Source organism: Suncus etruscus, chromosome 1 (assembly GCF_024139225.1).
Source record: "Suncus etruscus isolate mSunEtr1 chromosome 1, mSunEtr1.pri.cur, whole genome shotgun sequence".
Lineage (NCBI taxonomy): Eukaryota > Metazoa > Chordata > Mammalia > Eulipotyphla > Soricidae > Suncus > Suncus etruscus.
This window is the reverse complement of record NC_064848.1, coordinates 44,001,712-44,021,745: the sequence shown is the minus strand read 5'-3', so window position 1 is coordinate 44,021,745 and position 20,034 is coordinate 44,001,712. Positions and strand designations below refer to the sequence as shown.

Below are 20,034 nucleotides of genomic sequence, written 5' to 3'. Positions count from 1 at the left end.
ACATTGAAAACAAAATAATATAACAGCAATACAAAATTTCATTCACTATTAAAAAGGAATGTAAATGTTTTATAGACAAAATGTGGTTAACTCCTTTTTTAGGAGGGTTGCCCACATTACTTGGGGACCATAAGAGCCATTCCAGAAAATTAACATCCAACTGAGCTAATAGTTCAATGCAAAGGCCAAAGATTGTAGATGCCCTACAGTTGCAGTGCTTTGCATGTGATTTAACCCTTATACTATATTCCCAACTCTAAATTTCTGACTTTTAACTAGCTATATTTTCAAGGGTTCCACAAAAGAAAGAATAAAGAACTTGAGTGCAGCCATAATGGTATAAGATAAACTAAAAGAAAACAAAAAGTAATTCTCAAGATGACCAACAATGTGAAAAAATATATAGCCTAAGGTCTGTGACAGTAAAGAACAGAATTGAGTATGATTCATCAGACTAAATGAAACTAATATACCCTTTCAAAGAATACCTACTGCTGAAGTAAGGGAAGAATAGAAGATGAGTAAGAGACAAAGGTAGGTACTAAAATGATGATATACTATAAACTCCTGAATGCAGAATTGACTTGTACCTGTAGACTACTAGAAATTAAAGACAACCTAGAAAATGTGTCATTAAGTCAAGAAAATATCCCATAAGCAAGATATAAAACTACATTTTTAAACTCAAAGAAACATACATTAAATAAATTTAAAACTTGAGTTTGTCAAAAATGTGAGACAGCCTATGGTTTATAAATGGTGTGTTATAATGTGTCAAAGAGTATCCTGTACCAATCATGAAATTCCTTGGTAATGAAAATCCTAGCATATAATTGTGATTAAATGAGACAAATTCAACTTGTGGTAACTGGCTTACATAAAGAATCCATATTATACTTGCTGATGATACCGGGGTGGTATATGTATATAAACTATAAAATCAATATAAATAATGAAAATTAATAAAGTCTAGATTGACAATGTTAATAGCTTTATTTATGATTATAAAATTTAAGCAGCAGATATGGTTAACACAAGAAAATATTTAGATAAACTACCATTTTAAAAATAGTTGTACAATATTATTAATTAAGAAATATAGGGATCGAAGAATTGCAGAGCACTTTCCTTGTACATGGAAGACCAGGGTTTGATCCTTGGCATCCCATACAGTCCCTAAGCACTACAAAGATTAATTCCGGATCTGAGAGACAGGAGTAATAATGAACACTGCCACCTGTGACCCTAAGCCATAAAAATAAAAATAAATAAAAAGTAAATATGAAAAGTCAGTATTATGTTAAAATGCATTAAGTATTTTGAATTGGGGACACATCTGGCTATGCTCAGGGCTTACTCCTTGCTCTGCACTCCTGGCAGATCTGGGAATATGCAGTGCCAAGAATCAAACCCTGGTAACTATATGTAATGCCAGTTCCCTAACTGCTATAATTTCTATATAGCCCCTAAAACGCATTTTCAAAAGCTGTGAAAAAGTATTAAAATGCCAATTTGCTTCTAAAAGCTAAAATTATACAATATTTTGTGTTTTTATCTATTTTAGTAAACTATCAAATAGAAATTACTTGTTATATTTACAAAATGCAGATAAAGGTATAAAATATAAATAAATAATTATGGTATTTAGTTGACCAAGTTTAAAATACTAATATAAACTAAAATATACAAGAACCTACATTAAAATAAAAACACTTCATTAAATAAGAAATACAATTTTAGGGGCCAGAGACATAGCATAGAGGTAGGGCACTTGCCTTGCAATCAGAAGGACAATGGTTCAAATCTCTGCATCACATATGGTCCCCTGTGCCTGCCAGGAGCGATTTCCAAGCATAGAGCCAGGAGTAACCCTTGAGCATTGCTGGGTGTGACCCAAAAACCAAAAAAAAAAAAAAAGGAAATACAATTTCATAATAAGAAGCAGTTAAATTATCAATGGGATTCTTTTCCCACTGCTTCAATGCTGCAAAGTAGTTTCTGTGAAACACTTAAAAGAAAAAAAGTAATTCAAAATTGAGAAAAGAAATAAATATAGGAAAAATAAGCTAGTTATTTAAAGCAGAATATCTCAGACATTTTTATCTGCCTTCATATAAACACAGCATACAATTATCATATTTCTCATAATCTATAATTATTTTAGAAAGGATAACTCATAATCCTAGGAGAAAATATGTAAGATTTCAAAAAGTATCCCCAATCAAAATTCAGGTTACAGCAAATTATCCAAGTACAACACATTAAATTTACATTTCAAAATTTAGTAAAAGTGGGGCCGGAGAAATAACACAGCAGTAGGACATTTGCCTTTCATGCTACCAACCCAGGACTGATGGTAGTTCAATTCCCATATGGTGCCCTGAGCCTGCCAGGAGCAATTTCTGAGTGCAGAGCCAGGGGTAGGTAACCCCTGAGGATTGCTGGGTGTGGCCCCAAAATAAAACAAACATTTAGTAAAGGTACTAACGAGGGAATTTATGATGAGCTAAATTTCCTATAGTACAATTATAATAAGCTAATTTTTATTTGATATCATCTTACCTTCTAAACCATGGGTCTTCAAACTTTTTAAACAGGGGGCCAGTTCACTGTCCCTCAGACCATTGGAGGGTCTGACTATAGTAAAAACAAAACTTATGAACGAATTATTATGCGCACTGCATATATCTTATTTTGCTATGAAGAAACAAAACAGATAAAATTCAGTATGTGGCCCGTGGGCCATAGTTTGAGGACCACTGTGACAGTACCAATATCACTTCACCAAGAAGAACCTTTTGTTCTGCTTTATCTCTTATCCATAGCCAGGTTATCATTCAAGGTATATTCCCATATTTTTCTTTTTCAACTATTCTAACAAACATTAATTCTACTCACATCCAATCTGTTATCAAATAGATTTTAAACTTTTAAAAATATTAGCAATCTAATAGCTAACTTTGAAGAAAAGTAGGGAAGAGCTCTGAGATAGTTAAAACAATTGCACAGATCTTCAATCTGAATAATATTTGGTATGTCCATGTGGGAAAAAAAAAAACAAAGTTGCTGTGACTGAAACCATGAAGCTTAAAGAGAAGGTAATATAAAGATGAGAGAGGTTATGCAGATTCAGATCAAGTAATATATATGTTATAGAAAAACTTAATTTTTTACTTATAATGAGAAGTAAATCAATGGATGGGTTTCTAGAGAAGAGTGACATGATTTGACCTACTAAAGTTTGCCAAAAATATATTGAATTCTGAACTAAAAAATCACAATAATTACTATAATAATTTAGGTAACAGATAATGGTGCTTTGGAAACATGTTCACAGTAAGAGTGATGGAAAGTAGAATTTGGGACATATATTGAAGGTATAACATTATAATTATATATGAACAACTTAGAATATACAAAGTTTAATATGTACTAAATATATGTTGGTCCGTCTTTCTCTATTTTTATGACCCTTATCCTTTCCAACATTTTTTCCTTCCTGTGACTTCTAAATCCTACTAGCTGGTCCCCTAATCTGATGCTGTGTACCAGGTGTGCAATCCCCATTTACATGATTTCACTTGTGACCCCAATGGAAAACCTTAAGTGCCCAGAGGAGGGGTAGGTAATTGAGTTCAGGGAAGATATCTAGAAATAGATAAGCAAATTTGGAATCAGGGTTATTTTAAATTCCTAGTTAATTAGATAATATCACCTAGGGTATGAGTTTTTAAACAGTTTTTTAAAAAATATCCTAGGCTATTTTAACATCTAGCAGTCAGGGTTATTAGAAAAACAAAAAAGATATAAAATCATCTTGAAAAAAATAACTAAAAACTATTGGGTAAACTGAAAATTTAAGGAAAGAAGAAAAAGATATATAAAGAATTAAAGAGTCATCAACTATGACAAATGTTGCTTGTACATGGGTAATAAAAGAACTACATTAAGTTGAGCAACATTTGATTTACAAGTGAGTGCTAAAGTTCTAATGTAATCACAGGGGGTGGGGACTGGTTTTTAAGTTACTTTAAAAAAGAATAAGAAGGGGCAGAGTGAAAGTACAGCCATAGAGCATTTGCCTTGCATGCAGCCAACCCAGGTTTGATCCCTAGCATCCCATATAGTCTACTGAGCCAGAAGCAATTTCTTTTTTTTTTTTTTTTTTTGGTTTTTGGGCCACACCCAGCGGTGCTTAGGGGCTACTCCTGGCTGTCTGCTCAGAAATAGCTCCTGGCAGGCACGGGGGACCATATGGGACACCGGGATTCAAACCAACCACCTTTGGTCCTGGATCGGCTGCTTGCAAGGTAAATGCTGCTGTGCTATCTCTCCGGGCCCACCAGGAGCAATTTCTAAGTGGAGAGCCAGGAGTAACCCATGAGCATCACTGGGTGTGGCTCAAAAAGCAAAAAAGAAAAAAAGAGAGAGAGAATGAGAGAAGAAATTTGAGAAGAGTTAATATAACTATAAAAATTAAAACTACTAAAAAAGGATAAGGAAGTAAAGGAATCCAAGAAAAGAAATTTAGTGGGATCATACAAGTTTTCTCTTCATTGTTTTGTTCTTCTACCAGATCAGAGACATGACAGATTGCCTCTGCTGAAGAGAATCGATACAGTAGAGGAAACTGATTATATAGAACTAGGAAATAACTTCTTATATAGGCAAGTTTATAACAAAAAGTAGGGGAAGATGAGTTTAATGATCACCAAGCTATATACATGAAAACATTTTTATAATTTGGGCCAGAATGATAGCACAACAGGTTGATAAATTGCCTTTCACACAGCCAACCCTGGTTCAATCCCTGGCATCTCTTATGGACCCCCAAACTCACCAGGATATAAGCTCTGAACACTGCAGGGTAAGGCCCTAAAATAAAAGTAAAGTTCTTTATGATTTAATGTCAGTAAATGTTTAATCAGTATGCTTATTTTCTATCTACTCATAGCTTATTAAAAATTCTCAGGTGAAAAAGGTCACAAGTGTACAAATGTAAAATGTTTAAGAAGCCCTTCTTTAAAGGAGCTGAGCACTTTGGTACTTGGGAACTCCACAGCTGAGGGGAAACAAGGGAACAGAGTAGAGTACAGATGGGAAAAGAAAACAACACTGCCTTAAAACACTAGTTTTTAAATATATTTAAAGTTTACTTGATAGGTACTTATTTACATTAATTAAAGAAGTTATTTTTTCATGGTATATTCATATGAGTAAATTCAAATAAACAAACAAATCTCCCAAACTTGCCGTGCTGCGAGATTACCAACTGGGAGAGACTGAGTGGGCCTGTTGCCTGTGCATATTTCTCTACAATTTTGTCCCCTGAACCTCTCCTAAGAGGGCCGAGATGGCCCACCAAAAACTCTCCTAGAGGCTCCAGAAAAGCACAGCCACATTCCAAATGGATTAAAGACCTTGATATCAGACCTGAAGCCGTAAGGTATATAGAACAACACATAGGTAAAACACTCCATGACATTGAGACTAAAGGCATCTTTAAAGAGGAAACAGCACTCTCCAAACAAGGGGAAGCAGAGATAAACAGATGGGAATACATTAAGATGAGAAGCATCTGCACCTCAAAGGAAATAGCATCCAGGATACAAGAGCCACCCACTGAGTGGGAGAAACTATTCACCCAATACCCATCAGATAAGGGGCTAATATTCAAAATATACAAGGCACTGACAGAACTTTACAAAAAAAAAAGTCTAATCCCATCAAAAAATGGGGAGAAGAAATGAACAGACACTTTGTCAAAGAAGAAATACAAATGGCCAAAAGGCACATGAAAAAATGCTCCTCATCACGAATCATCAGGGAGATGCAAATCAAAACAACTATGAGGTACCATCTCACACCACAAAGATTGGCGCACATCACAAAGAATGAGAACAAGCAGTGCTGGCGGGGATATGGAGAGAAAGAAACTCTTATTCACTGCTGGTGAGAATGCTGTCTAGTCCAACCTTTATGGAAAGCTATATGTAGATTCTTCCAAAAACTGGAAATTGAGCTCACATACGATCCAGCTAACCCACTCCTAGGGATATACCCTAGGAACACAAAAATGCAATACAAAAATCCTTTCCTCACACCTATATTCATGGCAGACTCTGGAAACAACCAAGATGCCCTTCAACAGATGAATGGCTAAAGAAACTGTGGTACATAAACACAATGGAATATTATGCAGCTGTCAGGAGAGATGAAGTCATGAAATTTTCCTATGGAAATTCCTATAGAATCTATTATGCTTAGTGAAATAAGTCAGAGGGAGAGAGATAGATGCAGAATAGTCTCCCTCATCTATGGTTTTTTTAAAAAAATATTTTATCAATAATCCTCAGAGACAAAAAGAGGAGGGCTGGAAGGTCCAGCTCACGACATGAAGCTCACCACAAAGAGTGGTGAATACAGTTAGAGAAATAACTCACTGAGAACTACCAATGTGAATGAATGAGGGAAGTAAAAAGCCTATCTAGAATACAGGTGAGGGTGGGGAGAGGAGGAGGGAGATTTGGGACATTGATGATGGGAATGTTGCACTGCTGAAGGGAAGTGTTCTTTACATGAAACCCAACTACAATAATATTTGTAATTGAAGTGTTTAAATAAAGATATATAAAAAGAAATCTCCCAAACTTCAGAGTTAAATATATTTCAAAGTATATATAGATAAAAGATCCTAAGTTTTAATTGCTTCCTAAAATATTAGGAGTGAATGATATCAATCTCATAAAGCTGACTGAGTTATATAGATTATATTATATATTCAAATATACAAGTATTTCTTAGCAAATTACAAAAATATAATTCAAAAAAGTTATTGGGGAATTGGGAGCTTTTAGGTGGTGGTCAAGAGATCCCGGGAGGGACTGGAGCAGTGGTGCAAGCGGTAGGGTGTTTGCCTTATATGTGCTAACCTAGGACTGATTGTGGTTCGATCCCCTGGGGTCCCATATGATCCCCCCAAGCCAGGAGTGATTTCTGAGTGCATAGCCAGGAATAACCCTGACCGTCACTGGGTGTGGCCCCCCAAAATAAACAAAAACAAAAAAAGATATCCAGGGTACCTCCCAGAAATTCCCTACAACCTGGCTAGCAACACAATGTGAAACCTGAGAATATATTTACTGCCACTCAGTCCATGTGGTTCGGGATACTAACCAGGTCACTAGTACACTTCTGATAGCATCCAAGGCTATACCAGAAAAGGTCACGTGCCTGTTGGGCTGTGCTTTGTAACGTGAAGGGGACCATATGGTGCTGAGGATCATGGCTGATCACATGGCTGATCATGTAGAAGTCAGCCACATGTAAAGTAGAAACCTTAACCTATTCTCAAACACAAAATTATTGCTTAATTACTAGTTAATTTTTAATTACTAATCAGTCAACATACCTAAATATCTGGATAAACCCTTTTGGGGAGGAGATGTGGGGGATGGTAATGGTTCTTGTAGTAGTGACAATTTCTTAAACAAAATAAATATAAAGTAAAAAATTACTTAAATTAATTAATTACTTAAATGAGGGGGCCAGAAAGATAGCATGGTGGTAAGGCATTTGCCTTGCATGCAGAAGGATGGTGGTTTGAATCCCCGCATCCCATATGTCCCCCAAGCCGGCCAGGAGGGATTTCTGAGTGTAGAGCCAGGAGTAACCCCTGAGCACTGCAGGATGTGTCCCAAAAATACCCAAAAAACCCCACAAAAATTACTTAAATGAATTACTTAAAATAATTACTTAAATAAAATGAGGAAAAATCTTGAAAAATATTGATCCTGAAGATTTCATCTGAATACTTATTAGTATTTCTGTAGTTGTCCCAATAAAGTAGCATCCAAATTCTATAATGAATGTAGTCCATAAAGTAAAATCATATTTAGCAAACTAGTTATCGTAATAGAATGTTATGTATTCCATTGCCCAATATGTTCTATTGCCTAGTATGTTTCATAATAGAAATAAATATATTCAATATATAAGTACAATAGTCTAAAGAATTTAGTTGCAAGTTATTTTAATTTTTTCTTTATAAAAATTACTAATATTAAATATCACACTTAAAATCAAATGTTATGAAGTTGAGTAATCTAATGTTTATAATCTGGAGAGACATATAAAGTAGAAAATTCTAGTATTTATAAATGTGCTTTATATATTTTATGTTTATATTTTAATGAAAGAATAAAGGCATACTTTTTGATGTGATATACTTTCTGCAGTGTGAACATCTTCCTGGTTCTTCAATACTTTTTGAGTGTCCATATTCAGAATCTGAAGCTGCTTAATCAGCTCTGCTTGCTGAGCTGTATGTGCACTGTTCTGTCTGTAAAGATTCTGCAGCTCCTGCAACTCCTTCCTATGCAAATCAACAAAGAGAGAAGCGTGAAAAAGGTAATTAATCTCATTTAAAAAACTGTGTTCAATAAGGTTATATATCAGTTTCCAATTTTAATTTGTTGTCTTCTACTGAAGGTGAACATATTAATAAAAACTAACATATAAAATTTTAATATTTATCATATACAAAAAGTATTGCTTGAACTATGATTATTTTGGTTTTGGGGCCATACCTGGCAGTGCTCAGGGTTTTGTGCTCAGAAATAGCTCCAGGAATCAAACCCAGGAACATCGCTGTGTCAGTCACATGCAAGGCAAACGCCCTACCACTGTGCTATCTCTCTGGTCCAGAACTATTATTTTGTTTGTTTGTTTCTGATTTTTATTATTATTTTTATTTTATGGAGACAAAGATGCAAAGAAAGAGGACAAGGTAAAGTTACAGTGGGAAGAGAATCACCCATAAACAGAATTCTCAGAATGGCCTTGCTGACACCTTAATTTTGAACTTTCAGCCAAAAATTAAGAAAAATAAAACAAAACACATGCACAATTACTTTGTCCCTCAAGACCCCAGATTATAGTGTATTATAACATTTCTTAGCAGTACACAAAGCAATCTAAAGCCACAAAATTTATATAACTCCTTTAACATTGAAGTAATTTTTTTACAGTTCCATGCACCTGCATATTATTTTAAATTAACCTCAAAATATTAAGTGATAGACCTTGAGACATCCTGATATGAAGTTTAATACTATTATATTAGTCTGCTTTTGACTTTTTTTAAATTTATTTAAAGAAAGTATATCACATAGTCAATACAATTGATCATAATACCTGTTTCAGGAAGAACAAAGGCAAAGATATTTAAAAAATAGAAAGACTAACGAGATGGAAGAGAAAGAAAGGGTTCAGTCGCAAATAAATTTTTGAAAATCATTGAATGACCAATTAATTCATTAAAGGCCCAGCAGAAGGTTTAATAAACTTTTCTTCTTCTTCTCTCTCTCTCTCTCTCTTTCTTAAGGATAAGAGTTAAAGGAGTACAGTAAAAGCAGTGCCAGAGTGACAATTGTTGTTTGCATAGTCCCAGGGAAATATGGGAAACATGGAAAGGAAAAGCCTTCACCTAAATACAAGGAGACCTTACCCCTGAAGTTTTCTGGCATAAGTTCCAACTCTAGAATCCAGGCATACTAGGTTGTCCCACCCAAGTCATTGTCTATAGTGCCAATACACTTTTTTTTCCCACACAGTCACTGTTGTTGGTGTCAGGTCTATAGTGAAAGACCCTGGAATCTGTGCAGTTGTCTCAGTCAGAACTCTGGAATTAGAGATCTTGGTTGTTGTACAGATCGTAGGCCAAAGCCTAGGGTAGGGTCTTTTTATTGGTCCGAGGATAAGTTCTGCCGAGTCATGGTTGTCACAGTCAGTCTTCTGTAGATAGCGATCTTGGCTATTGCACAGATCAAAGGATGACAAGTCTTCTGATTTCATCCTATCATTAGATGGTGAGGTAAGACAACCTGCTCTTAGATCAAGTTGTTGCCATTTCCTCATTGTCAGTATATCATACCAAAACTGGCACATGTTTGGTGTCAGAGCAGTATTAAGAATGTCCCAGAGGGAGTTTGGTTCCTGGAGCTGTTGCGGAGAACTGCATCAGTTCTATGTCTGGGATCTAGGGTTCGGAGTTGGATAGTCGCTGTCTAATCACCTGGAGACTAAGTTGGGTCCACATGACATATGTTCAAGGTGGGAGGTGCCCCTGTATTGTAAAAAAGTATGAGTTCTTATCCCTAGTAGATAAGAGCTTGTTTCTATATATAAAATTTTCCCCTTTTTTAGTATGCCTTTGCAGGAAGAAATGGTACTATATTATATTGCTGGTACATTTGGGGGCGGGAGTGTAAGGCTGCGTCCTCTCTGTGCCCTGGTTTTGACCTGAGCTATTATCCCAAGCAAGACTTTATTGTAGGTTTTTTGTACCAAGCAGAAACAAAAGAGGTGAAGTTAAGGAAGTGAAGAAAACAGAAACAAGATAAATATATATATACTCACATATATATAAAGAAAAAAAATTTAAAAATTAGTTAAAAATAATTAAGGGAACAAAGTGATGCAGGAGACTACCTTACATTTGGGAATACACAGGTTAAGTGGTAGTATTTTATAGGTCTTAAACTTATAAAGGAAATATAGGCTTCCCCATTGCCTTTTGAGAATTTCTTGTGGGGTGTGGGATCCAGAGCACATTTTCATCACACACCATGGTCTTCTTGAGATTGAGAAAAGATTTGTGGCAGAGGGGTCTCCAGCAGAGAGGTCTCAGGTAGAGTCCTCGCACTGAGGATCCTTCTGGAGTTGGGTCCGGTATCAAACATCAGTCCACGTTTGGGAGAGGTGAGAAGGAGGGCCACACAGCATGAGTCAGCAGGGGTGTTGGTTGTAGTTTCTTGCTGGTGACAAGGTGTGGGTCTGAGTGTAAATCACCACTCTTCTGAGGCCGGAGAGATAGCATGGAGGTAAGGTGTTTGCCTTTCATGCAGGAGGTCATTGGTTCGAATTCCGGCATCCCATATGGTCCCCCGTGCCTTCCAGGAACAATTTCTGAGCCTAGAGCCAGGAATAACCCCCGAGCACTGCCGGGTGTGAGCCAAAAACCAAAAAAAAAAAAAAAAAAAAAACCACTCTTCTTAAAAAGAGCATATATAGGTCGGAGAGATAGCATAGCGGTAGGATGTTTGCCTTGCAATCAGCCAACCCGGGATGGACCTGGGTTCGATACACAGCATCCCATATGGTCCCCTGAGACAGCCAGGAGCAATTTCTGATCTCAGATACAGGAGTAACCCCTGAGTTGTGCTGGGTGTTCCTCAAAAACAATAAACAAACAAATAAATAAATAAAAATAAAGAGCATATAGAAGCATGTATAACAAAACCATTAAGATGTTAAACAAAACCAGATAAATAGTACATGGATTAAGATACTGAGAGAGTATAGTCCTATACTAAATTCTTCTCCACATGAGGAGACCATTTTAATCTCTTTCTGCTACACTCCAGTAATTTTTTCTACTTTCTTAAAAAAAAGATGCTGGAGACAGAAACAGGGGCATCAATGTACAAGGCAGACAACTTAATCTGTGTGCTATTTCTCTGGCTTCTCTTAATGGTTTTCTTGTGGATAATGTATATAATTCCAAAAGTGTCCAATGCACCAAAAAGTACACATAACAAATGTAATTTCCATAATAGAATACTAATAGCAAATACTAAGTTGCTATTTTAAATCAGCGTTTTCAACTACTGTACCGCAGCACACTAGTTTGCTGTGAGATATGTCTGGTGTGCTGTGGGGAAAATTCCAATTTTATCCGTAACATGCAGCTTCGGCTCACAGATAGACCAATCATTATATTATTTCATAATAAAGTAATTATAAGGTAATTTCTTTGTGTTTATTTGATTCCTATTCAAGAGAATTACTTTATATATCGTCAATATAGCCACAGAGTTAGTTTTATTTTAACATTTTCTAATGGTGGTGTGCATCATGGTATTTTTTCATGAAAAAAGTATGCCTTTGCACAAAAAGTTTGAAAAACACTCTTCTATTATATTTAATTAAAAATTGAATGTACTTACCTGACCAGGATAATATCCATATCTTTCTGGTTAAGTTCATTCTGTTTACTATTCAATTGTAATATCAGAGCATCATATTTACTCTGGGATACTTCAATTTCTTTCCTTGCTTCAGTTAGATTATCTTCCAAAGTCTAAAAATTAGAGTAATTATATCAAAATAAAAATCACATCATAATAAAAGTCTTACATATTAACTTATATTTAATAAATTATATTATGAAATGATCATTTAAAATTATGGTTTTACAATATATCTTTTGTTTTCATATAATTGATATTGGTTTTAGAAAAGGTCAGAAGTCAGTGCTATTCTTCTGAAGCAAGCAGTTAAGAGCATCCTGTGAAGCTGCACTCTTTCCCAACATCCAGTGGGAGAGATGACCTAACACAAAACAGCCAGGTCTTTTTTGGTTCTACCCAAAGGTCAGAAGTCAGTACCATGATTCCTAATAAGGGACCCACAAACAGCCAACAGATAATCTCCCAACCTCAACAGACCTTTCTCAGAGATCTGCCTGGCCTTGAGGTGGGGGAGGGGTTGTTTCTGAGAGGGAAGTGAAAAACAAATGTATTCCTAGACTATAAAAGGAAGCATGCTACAGTAGTACAGAACCACAATATGGAAATTGAGTGAAGAATAATCCCAAACTAACCCAATCAGTAATAATCCCCTATAAAATCTCTCTGAAAAGGACTTCAGAGTGAAAATGTTTACGATGCTTAATGAGCTAAAATAAAAAATGGAATAGTCTACCAAAAATATAAAAGAGTATCATATGAGAGAAAAATGAGGTAACTACAAACAAAAATGACAGACTCTTCAGAGCCACAGGAGGCAGTAAGAAACAACTGTCAAAGTTATCATTACTGAGACGTTTGCACAACTGAAGAGCACAAGCCCCGACATCCTGGAGGCTTGAAAGATACAAGCTAAGAGATCCAAATAAAAAAATACTTTAAGACATTAAGAGATTAAAAAGGGGGCGGAGCAATAGCGCAGCTGTAGGGCATTTTGCATTTCACGGGGTTGATCCAGGATGGAGCTCGATTCAATCTCCAGCATCCCATATATTCCCCTGAGCCAGGAGCAGTTTCTTAGTAGATAGCCAGAACTAACCCCGAGTGTCACATGGTGTAGCCCAAAAACAAACAAACAAAAACAAAAATTAAAAAAACATGAGATAACATACTGAAAGCATCAAGGCCAAGGAAGGAAATTACATAAAAGGAGTGTCTGAAAAATTAAAATAGAAGTACCAAAGAACAGTCTCTGATCCTAGAAAGAAGAATGGGATATAATGAAAACTCAATGACCATAGTGTCTCTCAACATCCCTGGGTTGGGATTTATATATGTTAAAAGAAAACAAAGTCCTGCTAAAGCCTAAATTTAACATGTTGACAAGAATATCTGGATAACCTCTTTAAAATATTTTTAAACTGGTTTCCTTGGTTTTAATGCTTTCTTAAATAAGACACTACATTTTATTTAATGTATTATTTAACATAATTTATATTATAATATACAATATATATTATACAATATATATACAAGTATATACAATAACATACTTTATATACTTGGAATTCCAAGTTGCATATTTACATACTATTTCAATTTTCAAATTAAATAAATCAAATATCCTGATTCTTTGTTTTCTTTTCTGTCAGGGTATTTAAATGTATTATTGTAGGCAAAAAGCCTAAGATCTCTACTATTTTGGGGGGCATACCCGGTGACACTCAGGGGTTACTCCTGGCTATGAACTCAGAAATTGTTCCTGGGGACCATATGGGATACAGGGGATCAAACCAAGGTCCGTCCTGGGTCAGCCACATGCAAGGCAAATGCCCTACCACTTCAATATTGCTCTGGCCCCAAGGTCTCTACTATTTTAAACTGGTTTTGTGTTATTAAAAAGTTAAATACTCTGCCTGTGACAATCAAAGAGCACAGCAAAATCATCTCTCAATCACCTAACCTCAGGTTGGAATGTCTCCACCCACAAGAACAGGAGTTAATTCCTGCCTGGATTTGGGCTACAGGGTACTATTTTAAAAGCAACACCTGGGGGTACTTCCTGATCCCTGATGACAATCAAAGAAGAACACAACAACAACAAAAGATCGTGGCCACTCTGCAGTCACTCACTTCTTCAAGAACATAAACCCCATCACAACATGAAATAAGAATCCCACTTCAAGTGTGGCAATGTGGAAACAACAAAGGACAACAGAATGCAGAGAGAATGAAGATGGCAGCTCTGGTGACCCAAAAAATGCCAACCACCTAATTAACCTCTCAGATAAGGAGTTTAGAATAGAAATATAAAGGATGTTGGTAGAACACAAAGAAAACATAGATCGATCTGAACAGATCACTAATATAGAAATCAGAAAACTGCAAACTGAAATAACAGGACATAAAAATGTAGTAAGAAGAAATGAAAAACTCTATGGAAATCCTCACCCATAGAGTAACAGCAGCTGAAGACAGCATTGTGAGCTGGAAGATAAGATAAATAATAAATCCATACAACAAAAGAGGTTGAAAAAAACCTCAAAGCAAATGATCAGAAAATGGAAAAAAATACTCAAAGAGTTTGAACAGATGAAAATAGAAAAGTTTGATAAATTCAACAGAAACAACATAAGAATCATTGAAGTCCTAATGAAGGAATCCACAGGAAAAATCAACAATCAAAGAAATCATTGCAGGGAAACTCCCAGAGAAAAGACTGCATGCCATCAAATCCTGCATGCCCGAAGAGTACCAGCTAAAAGAGACCTGAAGAAAAACACCACAAGACACATTCCTAATCACAAATCCTACAAATAGAGATAGAATACTGAAAGCAGCAAGATCAAAAGGGAAAAATTACATTCAAAGGAGAATTGATAAGATTTACAGCAGACATGTCACAAGAAATTCTCAAGGCCAGGAGACAGTGGTGGGATATTGTGACAAGACTGAATGAAATGGAGGCTTCACCTAGAATACTGCACCCAGCCTGATTCATGTTCAGGTTTGAAGGAAGGATACATAGCTTCACGGATAAGCAATAGCTCAGAAATTTTACAGATGCAAAACCAGCCTTAAAGGAAAAACTGAAAGGTCTACTTTAAAACAAGACAGACCAACAGATATGTCAAACTTATACACTAAGAGGAGATTAAATCCCATGAAAATCATCTCCCTCATTGTCAATGTACTAAATGCACCAGTAAAGAGACATGCAGTGGTTAAATGGATCACAGATGAATCCAACCTTCTGCTTCCTACAAGAAACACACCTGAATAGTCAGAACAAACATAGACTCAAAATCAAAGTGTGGACAAAAATCATCCAAACAAACAACACCCTTAAAAAAGCTGGGGTAGCCATATTAATATCAGACGACACAAACTTTAGACTCAGAAAAGTTGTAACGGACAAAGATGGACACTTTGTACTAATCATGGGATATGTGCAACAGGAAGAAATCACACTACTAAATATATATGCACACAGAGACCAGCAAATTATCTAATACAATTATTGACAAATTTAAAAGAGGACATCAAAAATAACACAATAATTGTGGGTGACTTCAACATGGCCCTGTCAACACTAAATAGGTCAATGAGACTAAAACCCAACAAAAATATACTAACCATGAAAAGAAAAATGAAAGAAAGAGGCCTAGTATATATACTATATGTATAATATACATATATATGTATATATATGACATATATATATGTCATATATGTATATGACAATCCATCCCCAGAAACCAGGATACACATTCTTCTCCAATGTACATGGGTCATTCTCCAGGATAGACCACATCTGGCAATAAAACATACCTCCATAAAATCAAGAAGATAGAAATTTTAGCAACTTATTGGACAGCAATATGAATGTAATTAATACTATTGAACTAAACACTTGAAAATGATATAGATTAAATTGTATGTTATACATATTCCAAAAAAATTAGTAGTTATATAGGAAATAAACCCTTCAAAGAGATCCAGATTTAATCAGGCCTTACTGTTGAGCATTTTATATATCAAAATATAATAAAATATATATGTATATATATATAAAATAGATCTGCTAAAATTTTTTGGCAGCACACTATTCTCACTGGAGAAGAGTGCATATGTCCAAATATGTGCTATTTCAAAAACTACATCAGAGGCTATTTATTGCAAAACAAATTGGTCCAGTTAAACCAATAAACAAAGCTACCAGCAAATATTAGTAAGCCATGGGGTAGGACAGTGATAAATTAGTACATTAACTTGTGATTCCACTTCAAAAAAAACTCTACAATACACACACACACACAAAAAAAAGTGCTATTCTCAAAGAGAAGAAGCAGGCAAACAACCCAGAAGAGTATTCAGATGTCACTCCATAAACATCAAAACAACAGTTACAATATATTTAAATAACAAATGATATAAATGTGCATTACAATTAGAGTATCTTTATTTTGTTGTTGCAGTTGCTCCTGCTATTGTTGTTGTTTGGCTCACATGTGGTAATGCTCTGGGATTCCTCCTGGCTCTGCAATCAGGAATCACTCCTGATGTTGCTTGGGAGACAATTTGGGATGCCATAGACGGAACCTGAGTCAGCCACATGCAAGGCAAGTGCCCTACTAACTGTACTATTGCTCTGGTCCTCTTTGATTATCTTTTTTTTCTTTATTTCTTTTTGATTATCTATTTGTCATTTTGATTATCTAAAATGTCATTATGAGGGGCCGGGAAGGTGGTGCTAGAGGTAATGTGTCTGCCTTGCAAGTGCTAGCGTAGGACAGACCGCGGTTCGATCCCCCAGTGTCCCATATGGTCCCCCCAAGCCAGGGGCGATTTCTGAGCACATAGCCAGGAGTAACCCCTGAGCGTCAAACGGGTGTGGCCCAAAAAATCAAAAATAAATAAATAAATAAATAAATAAAATGTCATTATGAGGGATCACCAAACTAAAACATCTGAGTCCCTGCGTTTAATCCCTGAAACAACACTTTTACCCCAACACCACCAGGGAGAATCCTAATACCATTCCTCAAGCACTTCTGGGTATTATCCCTATAGAAAAAAAAACTCACTATGAACATGGATTAAAAAAAATAAGAATAGAGAACAAAAAGACAGTGCAGGAGTTAAGGTATAGTACATATAGCTAACTCCAGTCCCCAGAACCACATAGTGAAATGAGTGTGATAGAAAAGGTACTTTTGTGCACTGTTGATCAGAATGTAAAGTGGAGTAACATTTTTGTTTGTTTGTTTGGGAGACACACCTGATAATGTTCAAAGCTTACTCCTAGTTCTGTATTCAGAAATTACTCCAGACAAGTCTGATGGACTATAAGGGATGCTGGAGATCACTGGGAATTGAACCTAGGTAACCTGCAACCATATTGAAAATACAATGGTGCTACAGATCAGAAAATAAAAATAGACACCATATGATACACTTAGGTTTCCCCCAAAAGGGGGGACGTAAGAATGGGAATTAATCTCTCAGTTTGAGAGATATTTCTGGGTTCACAAATAACCAACAAGGGGTTCAGCTTGCCCCAACATGATACAACATATGTACCATATGAAACAACAATTTCATCTTTTTTATCTATCCAAATATTTGGCTAGCCAAAAATTTATGCAGAAGTTTACATGCACTCAATGTTTACTGAAGCATTATTTACAGTAACTAAAACAAAAAAGAAAATAAAGCCTGATGATTATATATCAATGTTTTTTTAAAATATGGAACACTTTACGAATTTGCATGTCATCCTTGTCCAGGGACCATGCTAATCTTCTCTGTATCGTTTCAATTTTAGTATATGTGCTGCCGAAACAAGCACATATATCAATGTATTATATATAATGATTATATATTATTGATGGTAGATGATTAGATAAAGAAATATGTTAAATTAAAAAATGAAATACTATTTATCCACAAAATATGTTGTCATCTGCAACAAAATAAAGGGTTTTGAAAAAATAAACCAAAATAAAATAATTCAAAAGGAAAAATATATTTATGATTTATCTGTGTGAAAATTAATTACATAAAATTATTGAAAAATTAAACAAAACAAAACAAACAAGTAGAGTCACTGATAATACTAAGATTTCCTGTGAAGATGTAAAGAGGAGATAAACTGATAAAAATGGAAGAAAAAAAATTTCCTATTAAAGTTGACTCATTCCTTAGGAAAATAATTATTTCAGTAACTTTAATTGGTTTAAAAGGACATCACACTGTTTATAAAGTTTATAAAATCTGGAGTTAGAATGCAAAAGTTTATAAAAATAAAGATAACAGAAACAAATCATTCTTGTAGTAATTACACACTATATTAAAACCCTAATTTTCTATGAGCGATAGGTACTATACACACATACACATATATAGAAGATATATAAAATAGATAAATTAAAACTCAAACATGTAAGAGAAGAAAACAACTAAGGTAATTAGGGGATTGAGCCATAGCACCATAGCACAGTGTTAGAGTGTTTTTGCCTTGCAAGCAGCCAACTCAATTCCTGGCATCCCATATGGTCCCCGAGCCTGCCAGGAGTAATTTCTGAGTGCAGAGCCATGAGTAACCCCTGAGTATCACCAGGTGCAACCAAAAAAATTCAGAAATTTCTGAAATTCTAATTCAACTTATACAGTATTGGTAGAATTGAAGGCAAATGTTTAAAACTAAAATATTATTATTTATACTATTTACAACTAAAATGCTTACAATATGAATAAATATACAGCAGAGAAAGTCACAGTTCTAAAACTCAAAATAACAACATATTTCTATTAAAAAAATAAGTATTAGGGGCCGGGAGAGATAGCACAGCAGCGTTTGCCTTGCAAGCAGTCGATCCAGGACCAAAGGTGGTTGGTTCGAATCCCGGTGTCCCATATGCTCCCCCGTGCCTGCGAGGAGCTATTTCTGAACAGACAGCCAGGAGTAACCCCTGAGCAACGCTGGGTGTGGCCCAAAAACCAAAAAATAAATAAATAAATAAGTATTAAAATCTCACCAATCATATGACTATGAATTAACACAAGGAAGAATATTTAATCTATAATTAGTAAGTTATTTTATATCTTTAAGAAAATGAATGTACCAGAAATCAATTTTTTGGTTGATATTTGTTTTGTTTTGTTTTGTTTTGTTTTTTGGTGGTGCTCAGGGATTACTTCTGGCTCTGTGCTCTGAAATTACTCAGGGAACCATATGGGATGCTGAGGATTGAACCCAGGTCAACTGTGTGCAAGGCAAACACACTATCCATTGTGTTATCACTCCAGCCCCAGAAATCAATTTTTCAATTACTTAATCAATCTAATGTTGTACATGAATAAATTGAATATATTTACTCAAAATGCCAATAGTTCATTAAAATCTTTTCTTTCTAATTCAAAAATTTAAAGAAACACGCACACTCACAAACTTGTGGATATACAAAAGTACTGATGCTTACTATTTTTTAAAATCTTAATTTATATACATTTAATTTCTTTATTTTATATCTAAACACTTAAGTAATATAATCATTTTATATAAACATATATAACAGAAATATAGAATTTATATAGCCAAATAATTCTGACCTCTTCTCAAAATTTATGATAGATAAAAACCTGAAAATAAATTGAGGAAAAACTGAATCAAATCTTATCAAGAAAAAGAAAATCCTTTACCCTCTCTCCCAAAATGTACTGGTTTGAAAATCTGATCAAAACAATAGAAGAGTATTATACTCACTGAACCTTCTGTCCTCTATGATAATGAAAATTCACTATCAATAAGGCTCACTTAGAGAATAACACCAATTATAAAAACAATAATATTTATGTCTAATTTGCTTTTTTAAAAGATTTATTAAAGACCTATAAAATAGTCTAAAATATATTTCAATGAATTCTAGTTATATATCATAAATCTAATAAATTTTAAATATATTCAAAAATATATAAATTTCATTATCAATTTAAGTGCTAA

General features: G+C 34.9%; 1 protein-coding gene and 1 non-coding gene across 2 annotated transcripts in view; both read right to left on the bottom strand.

The window, feature by feature from the left end:
- Positions 1–20,034, bottom strand: part of CNTLN (centlein) — a 225,146-nt gene that overhangs the window by 141,973 nt on the left and 63,139 nt on the right. Inside the window, 2 exon segments of the mRNA XM_049769389.1 lie at positions 8,212–8,374; positions 12,009–12,142. Of these exon segments, the coding sequence (XP_049625346.1) occupies positions 8,212–8,374; positions 12,009–12,142 (297 nt within the window).
- On the bottom strand, positions 17,774–17,880 carry LOC126025609 (U6 spliceosomal RNA). The gene has a single exon (XR_007501487.1). It is a non-coding gene; the product is annotated as a U6 spliceosomal RNA (small nuclear RNA).